The sequence below is a fragment of the Staurois parvus genome, unplaced genomic scaffold (assembly GCF_062004578.1).
Source record: "Staurois parvus isolate SC_StPar_1 unplaced genomic scaffold, SC_StPar_1.0 ptg000574l, whole genome shotgun sequence".
Lineage (NCBI taxonomy): Eukaryota > Metazoa > Chordata > Amphibia > Anura > Ranidae > Staurois > Staurois parvus.
This window is the reverse complement of record NW_028318370.1, coordinates 6,214,324-6,234,131: the sequence shown is the minus strand read 5'-3', so window position 1 is coordinate 6,234,131 and position 19,808 is coordinate 6,214,324. Positions and strand designations below refer to the sequence as shown.

At 43.8% G+C, this 19,808-nt stretch overlaps 1 protein-coding gene across 4 annotated transcripts in view; it reads left to right on the top strand.

Annotated features, from left to right (window-relative positions):
- The window catches only part of LOC149450488 (nectin-1-like), a 170,914-nt gene extending 151,441 nt beyond the window's left edge, over nucleotides 1–19,473 (top strand). For all 4 annotated transcript variants that reach the window (XM_089691938.1, XM_089691936.1, XM_089691935.1 and 1 more), the window contains one exon: nucleotides 17,522–19,473. In XM_089691938.1, the coding sequence (XP_089548064.1) occupies nucleotides 17,522–17,553 (32 nt within the window). In that variant the 3' untranslated portion in view covers nucleotides 17,554–19,473. The remainder of the gene's footprint in view (nucleotides 1–17,521) is intronic.
- The last annotated feature ends 335 nt before the right edge of the window (nucleotides 19,474–19,808 follow it).

Here is a 19,808-nt window from a genome sequence, read left to right as displayed (position 1 = left end):
TTCTGGCTCGTTATTTAACTTGCCCCTAAGGTTGAATCCTGAAAATACGCCTACCATATGCCCATGATTGGTCTCTAACATCAGACGTAATGCCCCTGGAACCTGTGAGTGAGGTCTGCTGATCTGCTGACGTGCCAGGTGATTCTCAATACACCATTCGGATCCAGATGACCATGACGGGATTTATCTACACAAATGCGCTCATTTATTGCGCTTCTGGTTAGTGCAATATTATACAAAAGCTTCTAGCCACCGAGTCATGGATTTCACTTATATTTTATTTATTTATCATCTTTTGCATCTTGAACTTGATTATGTTATGCATTGATCACTGAATGTCACTTTAATCATTCACTTTATGTTCACCATATCAATGCGTCATAATTAGACGATACCACTTAAATGTACCACTTATAGCGCTCCTTAGCGCCTACACTTTTATATTTATATATGTTTTTTTTTTGAATATTTGTTCTCAGCGCTGCATTATATACACAGCACACAGTTAACCCTTTGATCGCCCCAGATGTCAACCCCTTCCTGCCCAGTGCCATTTGTACAGTGTCAGTGCTTTTTATTAGCAGAATAATTATCATCAGGTTATTATCAGGTCTTGAGAACGCCCTGAGGGAGGGGCGAAACGCGTTGACGCATTTCCGGTCTATACCCCGTACGTCTGACGTCACTTCCGGTGAGTGGAACGCACGCCGAGCGGTGCGTTCCAGCGGCCATTTTCTGGGATCTGTGGAATGTCTTTCTCTGTGTAGCTGCTGCTGTATCCTGGGCTGTGATGTGAGAGTTCTGAGGAGGCAAAAATAGTTTCAATACTTGTCTTGAAGATGCTGGTTTTAAATAAATATGCCTTTTGAAAGAGAAAAAAATGTGAGTGGCAATAATCCTTCATTTTAATAACGATATTAAGTGGCAATATCACACTATGTAAGTTTTTTTTCTCCCTGGTTGAACGGTGGAGCATATTTGTAACGTTGAAGATCCCTTTAGAGTGAACAGCAAAGAGGGCTTAGGATCCCTTAAATTCCTAAAAAGCGTCTCATTCACCTAAATCTGGTGAGTGCATTTGATGTTGGTTTCACGGGTGGAAGGTGGAAGCTCTTTTGGTGTATTTGAAGATTTTTTGGGAAAGAAGAATTTCACTTGATAATAATCATTTTTGCACTAAAAATTTTTTTTTTTACAAAATTTTCTTCTAATTGTTTCACTTGATATATATATATATATATATATATATATATATATATATATATATATATATATATATTTCACGGACAAAAAAATCTTTTTGGTGTTTTCTGTGGACTTTCACTATTAATTTTTATTATTATGATGCACTTTATGTATTGATGGTGTGTAGAGGTCTATGTTTGCGCTGGTTTATTTATTATTTATTGTGGTTTGTGTTTTTTGCACAGTGCGCAGCAGTATAGAACCTGTGGGTATCTGTTGGCGCAGGAACAATAGTTTATATATATTTTTTATTAGCACTGATCACTGTATTAGTATCGCTGGGGATGTCAGTGGCAGTTAGTCAGTTCCCCCCCTCAGTGTTAGAATGCCCACCACAGTCCCGCTATAAGTCGCTGATCGCCACCATTACTAGTAAAAAAAATCCAGTATATATACCGCCATTTGTAGATGCTATAACTTTCACGTAGAATAAATTACATGTATTGGGATTCTTTTTTTTTTTAGCAAAAGACATTTAGCAGAATACATTTGACCTAAATTTATGAAGAAATTTTATTTTTACATTTTTTTTACTGGATATCTTTTATAGCAAAAAGTAAAAAATGTAGCTTTTTTTTCCAAAACCGTTGGTCTTTTTTTGTTTATAGCGCAAAAAATAAACGCACAGGTGATCAAATACCACTGAAAGAAAGCTCTATTTGTGGGAAAAAAATGACATAAATGTAATTTATGTACAGCATCGCATGACTGCTCAATTGTCAGTTAAAGTAGCGCAGCGATGTATCACAAAAAATGGGCTGGTCAGGAACGGGGGGTAAATCCTCGGGAGGGTAAGTGGTTAACAAACAGCAGAGCATTTCCATACAAAAACCTTTTACAAAATAGAAGACATGCAGACTCTGTACATAGGTGAAGTAAATGTAATAGACATCCAGGAGTCAAAGTTGCTGCTGCCAATAGCCATCCACTGTACATAACCCGCAGTCAAATGACAAAATGTTCCGACGGGGGCTGGGTGTTTGTCAAGTCCAACCGGAGTTAACCAGCTGTGGAATTGTATGTCTGTGTTGACTTCTGCTGTTGGTTGGATTGTAATTACTATTAGTGTCATCAGTGTCATCACATTACCTCCCTCATTGATATCAGTGGATTCTATTTAAAGAGACTTCATACAATGCTCAATGGAAAATGTCAACATAAATCTCAGCTAAGACACAAAATGTTCCATGAGCTGACTCACCAGCGCTATTTTGGGATTGAGGAACATAATTTGCTTCAGATATAAGCAAAAACCTTTTATCACAGCATCAAATCTCAAACAAAGGGCAATTATCTGTAAGATGAAACCATTCCTTGTTCTTTAGTGGTCCAACATGCAGATGCAAGATGTTGGTAGCTATAAACGGGCGTATTTACCACAAGGCATTTGCCTAGGGCGGTATTTTTCAGGGGGGCAGCACCACCTCCCTGGAAGAAGGGGCGGAAGAAGGGACACGTGGCTTTGGGACCAGATGGGATCTGAGAGAGGCTGCGGACTGCTTGACTCTTGTTCCTGGGGATTTCCAGAGCTGTGAGCCTGGGTTCACACATATGCGTTGCGGTGTATCGCATGTGATTCGCACAGGAACCGCACCGCATTCCTGTGCAAATCACATGCGATTTGTGTGTGGTGGGATTGGAGGCATACATTTTGTATGGATCTATTCGCACCCGCACCAAAAAGGTGCAGGACTCGTTTTTTGGTCCGCACTAGAATTGGATCACATGGGTATTCACACCTATGCAATCCGTTTCTGCACATCGCACCGCGTTTTTGCGCACCGCTTTTGGGGTGTTGTTAACATACACACCCGGCGCGGTTCGCATGAACGGGGTGCAATTCTGATGCGGTGTGGAATTCTCACAGAAAATGCTGCAAATTCTGCACCGCATCAGTGTGAACCAGGTGTAAAGGTGAGTGCCTTTCTCTCTCTCGCTGGGAGGGGAGTGGCTGGTGTATGGGGGCGATGGTAGTGGAAGGTTCTCTCCTTGTTGGTCAATGTCAAGCTCTCTCCGGGATGGGGGGGGGGGTAATTTTGTGTTGCCTAGGGCAGCACAAAACCTAAATACACCACTGGCTATAGACATATACTTTTAACCACTTGACCTCTGGGAGGTTTTACCCCTTCAAGGCCATTTGTTTGCTATTCAGCACTGTGTTACTTTAACTGATAATTGCCTGTTCGTACAACACAGCACCCAAATGAAATGTTATATAATTTTGTTCACACAAACAGAGCTTTCTTTTTATTGCATTTGGTCACCACCGAGTTCCTTATTTTATTTTTTTTTTCATATAAACAAAAAAAGAACATTTTGGAAAAACATTATTTTTTACTTTCTGCTATAAAACATATCCAATAATAACAAAAAAAAAATCTGATTTCTTCATAAGTTTAGGCCAAAATATATTGTGCTCCCAATAAGTGTATATAGACTGGTTTGTGTGAAAGTTATAGCATCTACAAGCTATAGTATACATACTGAAATTTTTATTTCATTCTAATGGCAGTAGTCAGTGACTTCTAACATGACTGCGATAGTGCGGCGGGCGATCTCTCACTAACTAACGCTAGGGGGGGGGGGCGGGGCTAACTGCCACTGACATTTCCAGTGACATTATTACAGTGATCAGTGATAATATTGTACACAGTCACTGTACTAATGACACTGGCTGGGAAGGGGTTAATATTTAGGGCGATAAAGGGGTTAAATATGTGCCTAAAAATGTGTATTATGTGCTGTTTTTGCTAAGATATCTATTTGTCTCCAAAGAGAAATCGTTCCCTCTGTACAGAGCCGATGTGCCGATTGTCAACACAGAGCTCTGAGCAGCTGATCAGCAGGTATCAGCCTTGAATCATTGGCTGGGACCTGCTGACAGACTCCCGCTGTGTACAATCACAGCGGGTGCCAGCAGGGGGGCACGCATGCGCATTCCCTGCACAAGGAAGCAGGCAGTGATGCACCAGTACGGCGCTTTGCCTGCGTGGGCAGCCCATCCGCAGTAGATTGCGAGCGGGCGGTCCGGAAGTGGATATGCAGGGTTTTTTTTATTTATTCATTTTTCTTATATCTTTTCTTACGTCTACATTCTATGTTATAGATACTGGAATTTGTTTTTCAATTTTTTTTTTAATAGTAGTAATGTTGGTCATCAGCACCTTATTGCGGGACTGTGTTAGTACGGATGTCAATCTGGCACTAACTGACACTTTTTAAGAACCAGTTACACTAATACAGTGACCAGTGCTAAGAAAATACGTGGTCACTGTACTAATGACACTGGCTGGGAAGAGGTTAACTTCTAGGGGCAAAGGGTTAGCTATGTGCCTAATGCAGGCCATACATGGGTCGAATTCCAAAAAAACACGATTTCAAAAATTGTAACTAAGAATTTTCATTGACTTTCGCACCATTAGTGAGCCACAGCATTTTTGTGCGGCCATTGAATTTGAGCATATAATAATAATAAGTGCAGCGCTCATAAATAAACAACAATACAATCAAGTGCACACGTAAAAGTTCAAAATAATATTCATAATAGAATTCAGCATGAACTGTGCCAAAAATAAAGTGCTAATGAATGGGTAATATACATTCCTAATGGGAACAGGTAACAATATAAATGTCCATAAACTGTGGCAATAGGTGAAGATCCTTATATGAGTGAACATAAGTGATATTTCTCGTGCCAGATGGGATAATTCGGTGATGTGCCAGGGATATAGTAAAATTACGCACTCACCAGATGCGCATTTACAATACGCATGTATATGTACAGGTGAAACTTGAAAAATTAGAATATCGTGCAAAAGTTCATTTATTTCAGTAATGCAACTTAAAAGGTGAAACTAATATATGAGATAGACTCATTACATGCAAAGCAAGATAGTTCAAGCCGTGATTTGTCATCATTGTGATGATTATGGCTTACAGCTCATGAAAACCCCAAATCCACAATCTCAGAAAATGAGAATATTGTGAAAAGGTGCAATATTCTCGGCTCAAAGTGTCCCACTCTAATCAGATAATTAAGCCATAACACCTGCAAAGGGTTCCTGAGCCTTTAAATGGTCTCTCAGTCTGGTTCAGCAGGAATCACAATCATGGGAAAGACTGCTGACCTGACAGTTGTGCAGAAATCCATCACTGACACCCTCCATAAGGAGGGAAAGCCTCAAAAGGTAATTGCAAAAGAAGTTGGATGTTCCCAAAGTGCTGTATCAAAGCACATTAATAGAGAGTTATGTGGAAGGGAAAAGTGTGGAAGAAAAAGGTGCACAAGCAGCAGGGATGACCGCAGCCTGGAGAGGATTGTCAGGAAAAAGGCCATTCAAAAGTGTTGGGGGCTTTCACAAGGAGTGGACTGAGGCTGGAGTCAGTGCATCAAGAGCCACCACACACAGACGGATCCTGGACATGGGCTTCAAATGTCGTATTCCTCTTGTCAAGCCGCTCCTGAACAACAAACAACGTCAGAAGCGTCTTACCTGGGCTAAAGAAAAACAGACCTGGTCTGTTGCTCAGCGATCCAAAGTCCTCTTTTCTGATGAGAGCAACTTTTGGATCTCATTTGGAAACCAAGGACCCCGAGTATGGAGGAAGAATGGAGAGGCCCAAGGACCCCGAGTATGGAGAAAGAATGGAGAGGCCCAAGGACCCCGAGTATGGAGAAAGAATGGAGAGGCCCAAGGACCCCGAGTATGGAGGAAGAATGGAGAGGCCCAAGGACCCCGAGTATGGAGGAAGAATGGAGAGGCACAAGGACCCCGAGTATGGAGGAAGAATGGAGAGGCCCAAGGACCCCGAGTATGGAGGAAGAATGGAGAGGCCCAAGGACCCCGAGTATGGAGGAAGAATGGAGAGGCCCAAGGACCCCGAGTATGGAGGAAGAATGGAGAGGCACACACTGCAAGATGCTTGAAGTCCAGTGTGAAGTTTCCACAGTCTGTGTTGATTTGGGGAGCCATGTCATCTGCTGGTGTTGGTCCACTGTGCTTCATTAAGTCCAGGGTCAACGCAGCCGTCTACCAGGAGAGTTTGGAGCACTTCATGCTTCCTTCCGCAGATGAGCTTTATGGGGATGCTGACTTCATTTTCCAGCAGGACTTGGTACCTGCCCACACTGCCAAAAGCACCAAAACCTGGTTCAATGACCGTGGGATTACTGTGCTTGATTGGCCAGCAAACTCGCCTGACCTGAACCCCATAGAGAATCTATGGGGCATTGCCAAGAGAAAGATGAGAGACATGAGACCGAACAATGCAGAAGAGCTGAAGGCCGCTATTGAAGCATCCTGGTCTTCCATAACACCTCAGCAGTGCCACAGGCTGATAGCTTCCATGCCACGCCGCATTGAGGCAGTAATGGCTGCAAAAGGGGCCCAAACCAAGTACGGAGTACATATGCAGCTTCTACTTTTCAGAGGTCCGATATTGTTCTATGTACAATCCGTGTTTTATTGATTGCATGGAATATTCTCATTTTCTGAGATTGTGGATTTGGGGTTTTCCTGAGCTGTAAGCCATAATCATCACAATGATGACAAATCTTGCTTTGCATGTAATGAGTCTATCTCATATATTAGTTTCACCTTTTAAGTTGCATTACTGAAATAAATGAACTTTTGCACCATATTCTAATTTTTCGAGTTTCACCTGTATATAGTGTGGTCAGCTGGAGGGTCCCCTTGAAGGATGAAAACAGCCTGGGCAGGAATCTCCCTCCTCTGGGTCACATGCAGTACCGCGACCATCCTCCGTAGTGGGCTCTGTGGATTTTTTTAGCTCCTCCTCTGCTGAGACAACACTGATAGGCACTGATTACCTGTTTGCAAAATGTTATAATAGAAACAAAGAAAAAACTTTTTTTTTTTTTTTTTTGTTTATAGTGCGAAAAATAAAACACCTATTGGTGATTAAACACCACCAAAAGAAAGCTCTATTTGTGTGAAAAAAATGATAAAAAATTCATATGGGTACAATGTTACATGACCGCGCAATTGTCACTCAAAGTGCAACAGAGCTGAAAGCTGAAAATTAGCCTGGGCAGGAAGGAGGGTAGAAGTGCCCGGTAGGCAAGTGGGTAAATACTTAGACCAGCCCATCTGGCACCAACAACCGCGCCACGTTCAAAGGCACTTAAACCTCCTTTCTTCCCCATTCTGATGCTCGGTTTGAACTTCAGCTAGTCGTCTTCACCATGTCTAGATGCCTAAATGCACCTAGTTGCTGCCATGTGATTGGCTGATTAGCAATTTGTGTTACCAAACAATTGAACAAGTGGACCTAATAAAGTGGCCGGTGAGCAGGGGCGGACTGGCCATTTGGAAACTCGGGCACTGCCCGAGGGCCCGGGGTCAGTAGGGGGCCCCATGAGATGCCCCTGGTACCTTTTTCATAGGCTTTTTTGAGTTTGGGCAAGGACACAGGGGCCCCATGATCCCCTATTGCCCGGGGGCCCCATGAGTTGTAAGTCCGCACCTGCCGGAGAGTGTAGGTTAGGTCAGCGAAGTCACAGTGTAAACCAAAGAGTATCTAAACCCGAAAACTAAAATGCAATATATTTCAGATTACCATTCCTCAGAGGTGGTTGGGGGCTGCATTCTTTTTCTTTTTTCAGGTTAAAAACATTTTCTGCAAGTACAGAATTTTACTGAATTATCCCGTTATAAATCCAGCATCCTTATAACTTTCTGTGCACTGAGCTGGCATCTAAAACGGCATTATCAGCTCTCACCAGTTGTCTTCTTGGAACTACAAAACTCCCTCCCTATGTATGTTATGGAGATGAAGAGGGGGCGGTGTTTGCAGTCCATCTCAAGAGTTTAGAGCAGGGCTTCTCAGCCAAGGTTTCTCCAGAAGTTGCTAGACGTTCCTTGAGCAAGAGCGGTTTCTTCCTCTCGTGGAAGTTCCCAGTGACACCATTGATCTTTTTAGCTATCTGTAAGGGGGGGGGATTCCTCTAAATGACCACAAATGTAAGGAGCGTTCCTCCCACTGCCATCACACTAATGTATCATGAGTTGTAGATACGGTCATTTTTAGTAAAGTCCCCTGAGACCGGAAAGTTACCGTATTTTTCACTCCATAAGGTGCACTTTGTCCCCCCAAAAATGAGGGGAAATGTCTGTGCGTCTTATGAAGTGAATATGCAGCGGCCAGCCTGGTATTCCCCCCGTGTTAGAGTGCCGGGCCGGCTACTCCGCTCTCTGCAGACCTCCAGTGGTCCTACCTGTTCCTCGGTCCAGCGGTGTCCTCGCTCTTCTCTCCCCGGCACCGGCATGGGCACCCAGCTGTGACAGCTTGTGGCTTCACAGCCGGGAGCCCACTGCGAATGCGCGAGAAGCACTGCGCTTTGTGAATGGCCTCGTAGTCTTCTGGGACCTGTCACGTGTCCCACAAGACTACGGGGAGGGAGGGGGGAGGACAACTCCGTGGGAGCGGGAACCTGTCAAATTCAGGTACCCACTCCCCCCCTCTGCTCCCCAAAGGTCCGCAGTCTCTGGTCATCTGTACTATGTCCGCAGTCTCCGGTCACCTCCTGTACTATGTCTGCAGTCTCTGGTCATCTCCTGTACTGTGTCCGCAGTCTCTGGTCATCTCCTGTACTGTGTCCGCAGTCTCTGGTCATCTCCTGTACCGTGTCCGCAGTCTCTGGTCATCTTCTGTACCGTGTCCGCAGTCTCTGGTCATCTCCTGTACCGTGTCCGCAGTCTCTGGTCATCCCCTGTACTGTGTCCGCAGTCTCTGGTCATCCCCTGTAATGTGTCCGCAGTCTCTGATCATCTCCTGTACTGTGTCCGCAGTCTCTGGTCATCCCCTGTACTGTGTCCGCAGTCTCTGGTCATCCCCTGTACTGTGTCCGCAGTCTCTGGTCATCCCCTGTACTGTGTCCGCAGTCTCTGGTCATCTCCTGTACTATGTCCGCAGTCTCTGGTCATCTCCTGTACTGTGTCGGCAGTCCCAGGTCATCTCCTGTACTGTGTCCGCAGTCTCTGGTCATCTCCTGTACTGTGTCCGCAGTCTCCGGTCACCTCCTGTACCGTGTCCGCAGTCTCCGGTCACCTCCTGTACCGTGTCCGCAGTCTCCGGTCACCTCCTGTACCGTGTCCGCAGTCTCCGGTCACCTCCTGTACCGTGTCCGCAGTCTCTGGTCATCTCCTGTACTGTGTCCGCAGTCTCCGGTCACCTCCTGTACCGTGTCCGCAGTCTCCGGTCACCTCCTGTACCGTGTCCGCAGTCTCCGGTCATCTCCTGTACCGTGTCCGCAGTCTCCGGTCATCCCCTGTACCGTGTCTGCAGTCTCCGGTCATCCCCTGTACCGTGACCGCAGTCTCTGGTCATCTCCTGTACCGTGTCCGCAGTCTCTGGTCATCTCCTGTACCGTGTCCGCAGTCCCAGGTCATCTCCTGTACTGTGTCCGCAGTCCCAGGTCATCTCCTGTACTGTGTTCGCAGTCCCTGGTCACCTGCACTATGTCCGCAGTCTCTGGTCATCTCCTGTACTGTGTCCGCAGTCTCTGGTCATCCCCTGTACTGTGTCCGCAGTCTCTGGTCATCTCCTGTACTGTGTCCGCAGTCTCTGGTCATCCCCTGTACTGTGTCCGCAGTCTCTGGTCATCTCCTGTACTGTGTCCGCAGTCTCTGGTCATCCCCTGTACTGTGTCCGCAGTCTCTGGTCATCCCTTGTACTGTGTCCGCAGTCTCTGGTCATCTCCTGTACTGTGTCCGCAGTCTCTGGTCATCTCCTGTACTGTGTCCGCAGTCTCTGGTCATCTCCTGTACTGTGTCCGCAGTCTCTGGTCATCTCCTGTACTGTGTCCGCAGTCTCTGGTCATCTCCTGTACTGTGTCCGCAGTCTCTGGTCATCTCCTGTACTATGTCCGCAGTCTCTGGTCATCTCCTGTACTATGTCCGCAGTCTCTGGTCATCTCCTGTACTATGTCCGCAGTCTCTGGTCATCCCCTGTACTATGTCCGCAGTCTCTGGTCATCTCCTGTACTGTGTCCGCAGTCTCTGGTCATCTCCTGTACTGTGTCCGCAGTCTCTGATCATCTCCTGTACTGTCCGCAGTCTCTGGTCATCTCCTGTACTGTGTCCGCAGTCTCTGGTCATCCCCTGTACTGTGTCCGCAGTCTCTGGTCATCTCCTGTACTGTCCGCAGTCCATTGGTTCAGAATATTTTTTTTCCTCCTCTAAAATCTAGGTGCGTCTTATGGAGAGAAAAATAGGGTTCCTCTGTGTTGGAAAGGTTGAGAGGCTGGTTTGGGCCTCAGGTACACTGCTTTAGGAGCTTTTGGCATGTTTTTGCCAAAGCCCCTGAACTCAACTCAATAAAAGTCTATGTGTCCATGTACAGATAGGCTTTCACCAGAGTTTAGGAGCAGCAGAGTTTAGGGGCATTTAAACATTCCTCTTCTGAACGCAGAATAATCACGTTCAAGAGAGGAACATTTTGTCCAAAAAACGCTAAACGCTGCAAAAACGCATGTAAACGCAGCTAGCCGCATTTTGTGCTTGGGCGTTTATCCATGTCAATGGAAAATACACTGGCCAATCAAACGAATAAACGTCCAAGAGCTAAACGCGGTACCGCGTTTTCACCTCGTTTAGAATTTTTGTGCTGCCAGGAGAGTTTAACGACTAGGTGAGTTCATGTGTATGTGAGGCCTTAGAGTGACAACACTGCTCTTACATAAAGTACAACAAGCGAGCATTGTCATCCAAAGACAGGAAGTGTTACTGGCAAGGTCAGCAGGTGACAATAGAGCAGGGGTCTCCAAACTAAGACCCTCCAGGTGTTGAGGAACTGCAAGTCCCATGAGGCCTTGCAAGACTGACAGCCACAGGCAAGACTTGCAGAGGTATGATGGGACTCCAGCAGCTGGAGGGCCATAGTTTTGGAGATCCTGGCAATTAAGAGCAAAAAAGCCTAAGAGAAAACTAATGCAGTCACCACATCTAAGAACTGGTAAGCTGCAATATAATACATTTTTTTCCTTGTGCTTAGATGTTATCCTAGCGTTATTGATATTTGTGACTATTGTGGCATTAGATTGTAAGCTCTTTTGGGGCAAATTGATTCTCTGTAGTTTGCATAGTATGTTGTCTATGTATGTCAAGTCAATAAAAGACAGTCATTTATATTATTTACAAATGGGCTTCTACTGTAGTGTCATTTTATTATAAATCCACCAAACTTTTGATTATTCTTTTCTAAACTGAGCTCTGATTGGTTGCTCGGATTTCCCGCGTACAATATTCTCTCTGTTGAGAAAAGGAGATTAAGGGGGGATATGATCTCCATGTATAATACATAAGGGGGGATATGATCTCCATGTATAATACATAAGGGGGGGGATATGATCTCCATGTATAATACATAAGGGGGGGATATGATCACCATGTATAATACATAAGGGGGGATATGATCTCCATGTATAATACATAAGGGGGGGATATGCTCTCCATGTATAATACATAAGGGGGGATATGATCTCCATGTATAATACATAAGGGGGGATATGATCTCCATGTATAATACATAAGGAGGATTATGATCTCCATGTATAATACATAAGGAGGATTATGATCTCCATGTATAATACATAAGGGGGGGATATGATCTCCATGTATAATACATAAGGAGGATTATGATCTCCATGTATAATACATAAGGAGGGATATGATCTCCATGTATAATACATAAGGGGGGGATATGATCTCCATGTATAATACATAAGGAGGGATATGATCTCCATGTATAATACATAAGGGGGGATATGATCACCATGTATAATACATAAGGGGGGATATGATCTCCATGTATAATGCATAAGGGGGGATATGATCACCATGTATAATGCATAAGGGGGATATGATCACCATGTATAATACATAAGAGGGGATATGATTCCATGTATAATACATAAGGGGGGATATGATTCCATGTATAATACATAAGGGGGGGATATGATCTCCATGTATAATACATAAGGGGGGATATGATCTCCATGTATAATACATAAGGGGGATATGATCTCCATGTATAAATACATAAGGGGGGATATGATCTCCATGTATAATACATAAGGGGGGGATATGATCTCCATGTATAATACATAAGGGGGATATGATCTCCATGTATAAATACATAAGGGGGGATATGATCTCCATGTATAATACATAAGGGGGGGATATGATCTCCATGTATAATACATAAGGGGGGATATGATCTCCATGTATAAATACATAAGGGGGGATATGATCTCCATGTATAATACATAAGGGGGGGATATGATCTCCATGTATAATACATAAGGGGGGATATGATCTCCATGTATAATACATAAGGGGGGATATGATCTCTATGTATAAATACATCAAAGGTTCATATAGTGAACTCGGTGTAGAGTTATTCACCCTGAGGTCATCACAGAGGACAAGGGGGCACTCTACCTCTGGAGGAAAAGGAATGTAATCTCCAAACACAGAAAGGTTTCTTCACAGTGAGAGCTGTGAAAATGTGGAATAGACTCCCTCAAGAGTTGGTTGTGGTCAGCTCAGTGGATTACTTTAAAAAAGTCCTGGATTCTTTCTTGGATACACAGAATATAACTGGATATAACATTTATAGGTAAAGTTGATCCAGGGAATATCCGAATATCCGAATGATCCCATTTTAAATATTGGCACCACATTGGCCTTACACCAATCCATTGGTACTACGATCCAGGGAATATCCGATTACCTCTCGGGGGATCGGGAAGGAATTTTTTTCCCTGCAGGAGCAAATTGGATCATGCTTTGCTGGGTTTTGTGCCTTCCTCTGGATCAACTGTAGTTATAGGATATTAACTTTTTTTTTTTTAATGGTTGAACTGGACAGACTTTTGTCTTTTTTTCAGCCAGACTAACTATGTACTATGCTGTAAATGTACTTTGCTCTACAATCCGGCTGTATATTCCGGAGTGTTTCCAGGGCTTTGTGTCTATTTTAGGCAGGGCTTTTTTTTCTCAGAGAATAGGTGCAGGAACTCCCCCTTTCTGAGTCCCCGCCTTGTCTCTGCCCCTTACCCTGCTCTTAGTACCATCCCGTAGTTCCACCCCCTTACCACCTCCCACTCCTGCCCATTGTAGAGAATACAGAACTAAGCACCATTTTGTGGTACTAAGTAATTTGCATGGATAAGAAGAAAAGCAGTAAAATAGATCCCCTGCAGCCAGCAAAAAAAGAGCCCCCCCAACAATAATAGACCCACCCCAACAACAATAGATCCCCCGCACAACAATTGACTACCCCAGCAACAATGGACCCTGCCTCTGCATCAATAGCCTCCCCCCCACAAAAGACCCCACACCAGCAACAATAGATCCCATACACAACAGCAGTGGACCAACCACAACAAAACTTCACCCTCAGCAACAAATGATCTACCCCAGCATCATTAGACCCTTCAGCAGCAACAACAGATTTTCCAGAAACCAGCAACCTCTCCCTCACAGGTAGATGCTACCAGCACCAATAGACACCACGCCAGCAACAATAGATCACCCACACAACAATTTACTCCCCCAGCAACAATGGACCCAACCTCTGCATCAATAGCCCCCTCCCTCCACAAAATACCCCACTCCAGCAACAACAGAGCCTACACCAGCAACAATAGATCCCCCTACACAACAGCAGTGGACCACCCACAACAAAACTTCACCCCCAGCAACAAATGATCTACCCCAGCATCATTAGGCCCTTCAGCAGCAACAGATCTTCCAGAAGCCAGCAACCTCTCCCTCAAAGGTAGATCCTACCAGCAACATAAGACAACCCAGTAATAGATCGCCCACCAGCAACAATAGAACCATATACAAAAACAGATACCCACCAGTGACCAAGAACCAGTAGACACCACCCCAGCAACAATAAATAGCCCACACAACAATTGACTCCCCCAGCAACAATGGACCCTACCTCTGCATCAATATCCCCCCCCAAGAGACCCCACTCCAGCAACAACAGAGCCCACACCAGCAACAATAGATCCAATACACAACAGCAGTGGACCACCCACAACAAAACTTTACCCCCTGCAACAAAATATCTACCCCAGCATCATTCATTAGACCTTTCAGCAGCAACAACAGATCTCCCAGCAGCCAGCAAACTCTCCCTCAACAGTAGATCCTACCAGCAACGTAAGACACCCCATAAATTAATCGCCCACCAGCAACAATAGACCCTTATACAAAAACAGATCACCACCAGTAACAATAGATCCCCCAGCAGCCAGCATCAATAGATCCTCCGGCACACCCCAGAATCCCTTGCCATTACATACATTCAGTGCTGGAGGTGCCGGAACTGTGTTCCCCCGTGTTCCCGCTGAAAAAAAGTCCTGGTTTTATGTATCCAAATTAGGCAGCATGGAGTGTTCAGATCCAAATCAGTGAAATATTTAACGGGCTGCCATGAGTTGCTGAACTTTCTCCACTGACCTTACCTGTTAGGTAACTTAAACAATAACTTTATTGATTATTAACTTTACTGGTTATTCCAGGTAAAGGGACCTTGTAACCAACTGAAAAGAAAAAGATAAAAGCAGAAAAAAAATCAAATAACTTAAAATGCCAATTTGCAGTGCATTTCCTTTCCATAATTGAGGTTTTGTTGACTTGCACTTTGTACTTGCACCTACTACAAACCATTTTATTTATGATATTCAACTGTCCAATTACTTTTGGACCCTTGAAAAAGGGGGGATGGCTACTCTTAAAGGCTCATGTACACTGCGGCTGATAAACTGACGTTCAGGAGCTGTTCAGCGGTTTTTTCAGCAGCCCCTGAACTCCCCCTAATGTTCTCCTATGTGTCCATGTACACATTATTATTATTATACAGTATTTATAAAGCGCCAATAGTTCGCTCAGCGCTGTACATTACAAAGGGGGACAGAACATGTGACAGAACAATAACAATACAATGCAAAACATGAGGGGATTGAGGGCCCTGCTCTTTGGAGCTTACAATCTAGGAGGGAGGGGATGGTGGTACAGGAGGAGATAGCTGTGGGGGATGGAGTGGTAGGAAGAGTGGAGGAGGTCAGTCAAGTTAGCAGGGGGTGGGGTAGGCTTCCCTGAAGAGATGGGTTTTCAGGGTGCGCCTAAAGGAGAGGAGAGTAGGTGATAATCTGATGGGTTGGGGCAGGGAGTTCCAGAGGATGGGTGACACCCTGGAGAAGTCCTGGAGGCGGGCATGGGAGGAGGAGACCAGGGAACTAGAGAGAAGGAGGTCTTGTGAGGAGCAGAGTGTGCGTGTTGGGCGGTACTTGGATATTAGGTCAGTGATGTAGTTCGGGGCAGTATGGTGGACGGCTTTGTACGTCAGCGTTAGGATTTTGAATTTGATCCGTTGCGCAATCGGAAGCCATCTTTGTTTACAGTCGTTTTTTTTGAAAACTTGTGTTCAGGAGTAGATTTTATCAGTGTTTCAAATGCAAAACGCTTGTAAACACGGCTAACTGCGTTTATAGGCATTTGCATTTGAACATTTTTTTTAACTCTTCCATTTCCAGATTCTGTCCAGAGCCTTTTTTCATCATGAAAAATGCATGCAGTGTTTTCCTGATACTCAGAGCCTAAGAGCTGTAATTCCTAAACCCTTCCTCCAATTTGGATGTATATAACCTCATATTAACCCCCCTGGCGGTATTCCCGAGTGTAGCTCGGGGTAAAGTTTCAGCACCACAAGCGGTAACCCCGAGCTACACTCGGGAATACACTGCAGCGTTGCTCCGGGATCTGTTCTTCTCTTACCTTGTCCTGCGCTCCCGCGATGTCCCTCCTGCAGTGTCCCCGGCAATGTCCTCCAGCCAATGCCGGCATCTGTCTTCTGGGTTCCGGTCCCTGTGACGTCGGGACGTACAGGGGACGGAACTGGCGGGAAGTTTGAAAATTTTAAAAGTGACATTCACTAAATCCACTAAAATCACATAGTATAACATTCCTGTATCAAACCATTTCACATACATTGTGTCCCGAGTGCTTTGTCCGGCGCCCTGTCTGCATTTTTACTGTTCTTTCTGCCTGGAAACTGAGAAACGTCCATGGCGTCCAAAAAGCGTCCCTTTAGGTCAAAAGCGGTTTTAGACCAAATAGAGAACAGCGATAGTAAATCAGAACCACTTGCAGAATTGAGTGATAATGATTCGTGGGGGAAATTCCTCATCAGACACTGAAAACGATTTTGCGACTTTGCTCAGTGATGTGCGAACTTGGCGCTATATTTCAAATTTCAGTGTTTTTGGTTTGATTATATTATTGAATTACATTTATTATTATTATATTATTTTTTATGGTTATTTATTAAATTATAATTTATGATTTCATGTTTCAAGTTTTATCATCCCCGGGATGTTTACTAGACTCTTGTTCGGACAGATTTCAGTGAGTTATTCCTAAAAATTACAGGCCTACAATAAAAAAAATACATATTTCCATGCAAAAAAGTGCACTGCTTTGAGCACAGAAATATGGACATAATCAGACCGCTAGGGAGGCTACACCTGAGAGTGCGCACTTTCAGCCCATATCCATTATATAACTATAGCTTGAATATGTTTTGGTAAATACCTGAAGAAATCTAAAATTGTACCTGTGTCCAAATATATATTGACCTAACTGTATGTATCCTTTCCACCTAAAATATTATGCCTTTACCGCCAACGAAAATAAAACATTGGGGTTGATTTACTAAAGGCAAATAGACTGTGCGCTTTTAAAAGTGCATTTCCACTCGTTTTCCTTAGTAAATGTCATGTGGTAAATCTTCACTTTGTAAAGAATACCCAATCAGATGCAAAGAAATTGGGAAAAAAAAGCATTTTTTCTTGCACGTGATTGGATGATGAAAATCTTTTAGCCCTTCCCCGCATTTACAAAGCTCTGGGGAAAATGAGCACAACTGCACTTGCAAAGTACACGGTCTATTTGCCTTTAGTAGATATAACCCATTGTGTTGAAATAATAAAGAATTGTTACAGTCCTACACTTCCTGGTATTTCCCGAAATACCTTTTCTTTGGTAAGTCATGTTTATGGGAAAGTCACTCCTAGACGGGTGTGTAATTGGGAATGTCCGCGTTCTTTCGAGAAGTATTTGTTTATTGTATTTGGCTGTAGGTATTGTATTGCTGCTTTTATTTGAATACATGCATGAGGAAGTTCTGTATCACTTTGTTAATATAACACTTTTTTGTCTTTTGCTTCCTGTTATAGAATTGGATCCGTCAGCTATGAGCAACCAATGAAGTACCCAGTGACTGAGGAGTGAACTGTTCTGTTTCATATTGAAATTTGCAGTTTCAAAATGTTCTATTTTTTTTACAAGTTTCAAGTTCCAGTTTTTTTGCCCCTTTTCTTTACAGATTGTTCATGTCCTGGAGATATGACGAAAGACAGGGGTGGCCATTGGCAGAGCAGATCCCCATGAGGACAAATGAGGCTGAACTTCTGGAGACCCTACATCTTGCGTAGTGATCTTGAGATCTCTGTATTGTGATCATAAGGAAGGCTCCTAGTGACATGGTAGTGGCATAAAAAAGTAAGGGGACGGTATGACAATCTCATCATACAGCTACTTGGGATCATGTTGGTTCTGAGCCTTGTATGGTAGGTCATAGATGTCAGATAACAACTGCCCTCAACAGCCAATAAAGACACAAAATTAGATGCTCAGCTCAACAAAACCAGCAGTCAAACTCTACCGAGAGTGGAAGGGGCAGCTTTTCAGGTTTTAATGTACACCAATTGGATGTCCATAGCAACCTTCTTTAAAGCCCGAGCATTGAAAATGTCCATAAAGGGTAACTGTCTTCTCACATCTATGGGTAGGTTAAAGCAGAGCTGTAACTGGGCCACGCAACAGCATTGCTTTTGTGCACCCTTATCCACCTACACCTACCCTTCCTTCACTCACTGGGAGTGAAGAATAAGCAGTTGATTCATGCCATGGAACAGCACAAGTGCATGTTGATTGGCCCAACTCTGTCACAAGGGTTGAGGAGGGTCTTCAGCATGGTTCCAACTAAAGGCTGCCATCCATGCTTGAATGTTGGGTTATTCTTGGTGAATGTACAGATAGGCTTTCACCAGAGTTTAGGAGCAGCGGAGTTTAGGGGCAGTTAAATGTTCCTCTTCTGAACGCAAAATAATCGCGTTCAGGAGAGGAACGTTTTCTTCAAATCTAGTTTCCCGTCTATACCAACAAAAGTTGGATGTTTAATGGTAATAATTGGCCAAACAGTGATTGCATCCAATCTGATGGCGTCATTATTCGGGTGTTCAGATAGCCTCAGGTGTTGGCTGTCATAATACGTTGGCTTCTATGGTAGATTTATCCATGGATGCTGTTTGGTGTGGATGGAGGAATCTTTTAGATTTCTTTTGTTTGGCCCCTAGGCTGTGCAAAAGAAATTTGAAGTCATGGCCAGTCTAAAGCAACATATGGTTTCCTTTCCTTACTCTGAGTGGTTTAATGAAGCACTGGAGGAACAAAGACAATGAAAGGATATCTTTGTGTTCACCATGGAGGTGTAGATCTGCACAGCACACAGCAACAGCTGTTAGGCTGCCAGATGTGGGTACATTGACACACCACTTCAACTATACAGTCTCTGAAGGTCCCAACAAAGACTGGCATTTTACAATTAGGGACTATATAATCCCTGGAGGTTCCAACAAAAACTGGCATTTTACAATTAGGGACTATATAATCCCTGGAGGTTCCAACAAAAACTGGCATTTTACAATTAGGGACTATATAATCCCTGGAGGTTCCAACAAAGACTGGCATTTTACAGTTAGGGACTATATAATCCCTGGAGGTTCTAACAAAGACTGGCATGTTACATATAAGGACTATATAATCCCTGGAGGTTCTAACAAAGACTGGCATTTTACAATTAGGGACTATATAATCCCTGGAGGTTCCAACAAAGACTGGCATTTTACAATTAGGGACTGTATAATCCCTGTAGGTTCCCGCAAAGACTGGCATCTTGCAATTAGCATTCCTATTTAGTCTCTGGCGTCTCCAACAAAGACAAGCATCCTACACTTCGCATTCCTTCAGTCTGATTGTGTTTGCTATGGCAGAATTTTTTCGTAGTTGTTTACATTTTGGTGTTTGTGCAAAAATTTAGTTTATTAAAATATGTTCATTGCCAAGACACTGTGAGCTGTTATTATAATTATATCATTGCAGTTAAAATGTATATAAAGCCAAAAGCAAAAAAAGTAACCTTTATCTGTCCTTAGATGTGGTGGCTGCATTCGTTTTCTTTTTTTTTCCAGTCTTTTTTTCTTTATTTTCTCTTGGTGCTCCTGAAAGGAACTCTTTTTCTATCCCTCCATGTCCACTCTTTTTTCTCCGTTGTATCAATGGAGGGAGCCAAGGTTGGATTCCAAACATGTCTGCCTTTGGTTGTCCCCATTACATGATGGATTGATGGGATTAGTAGTTTAACCCCTTCACGCCTAAGGGTAAAACAAATCTAAATGCCTA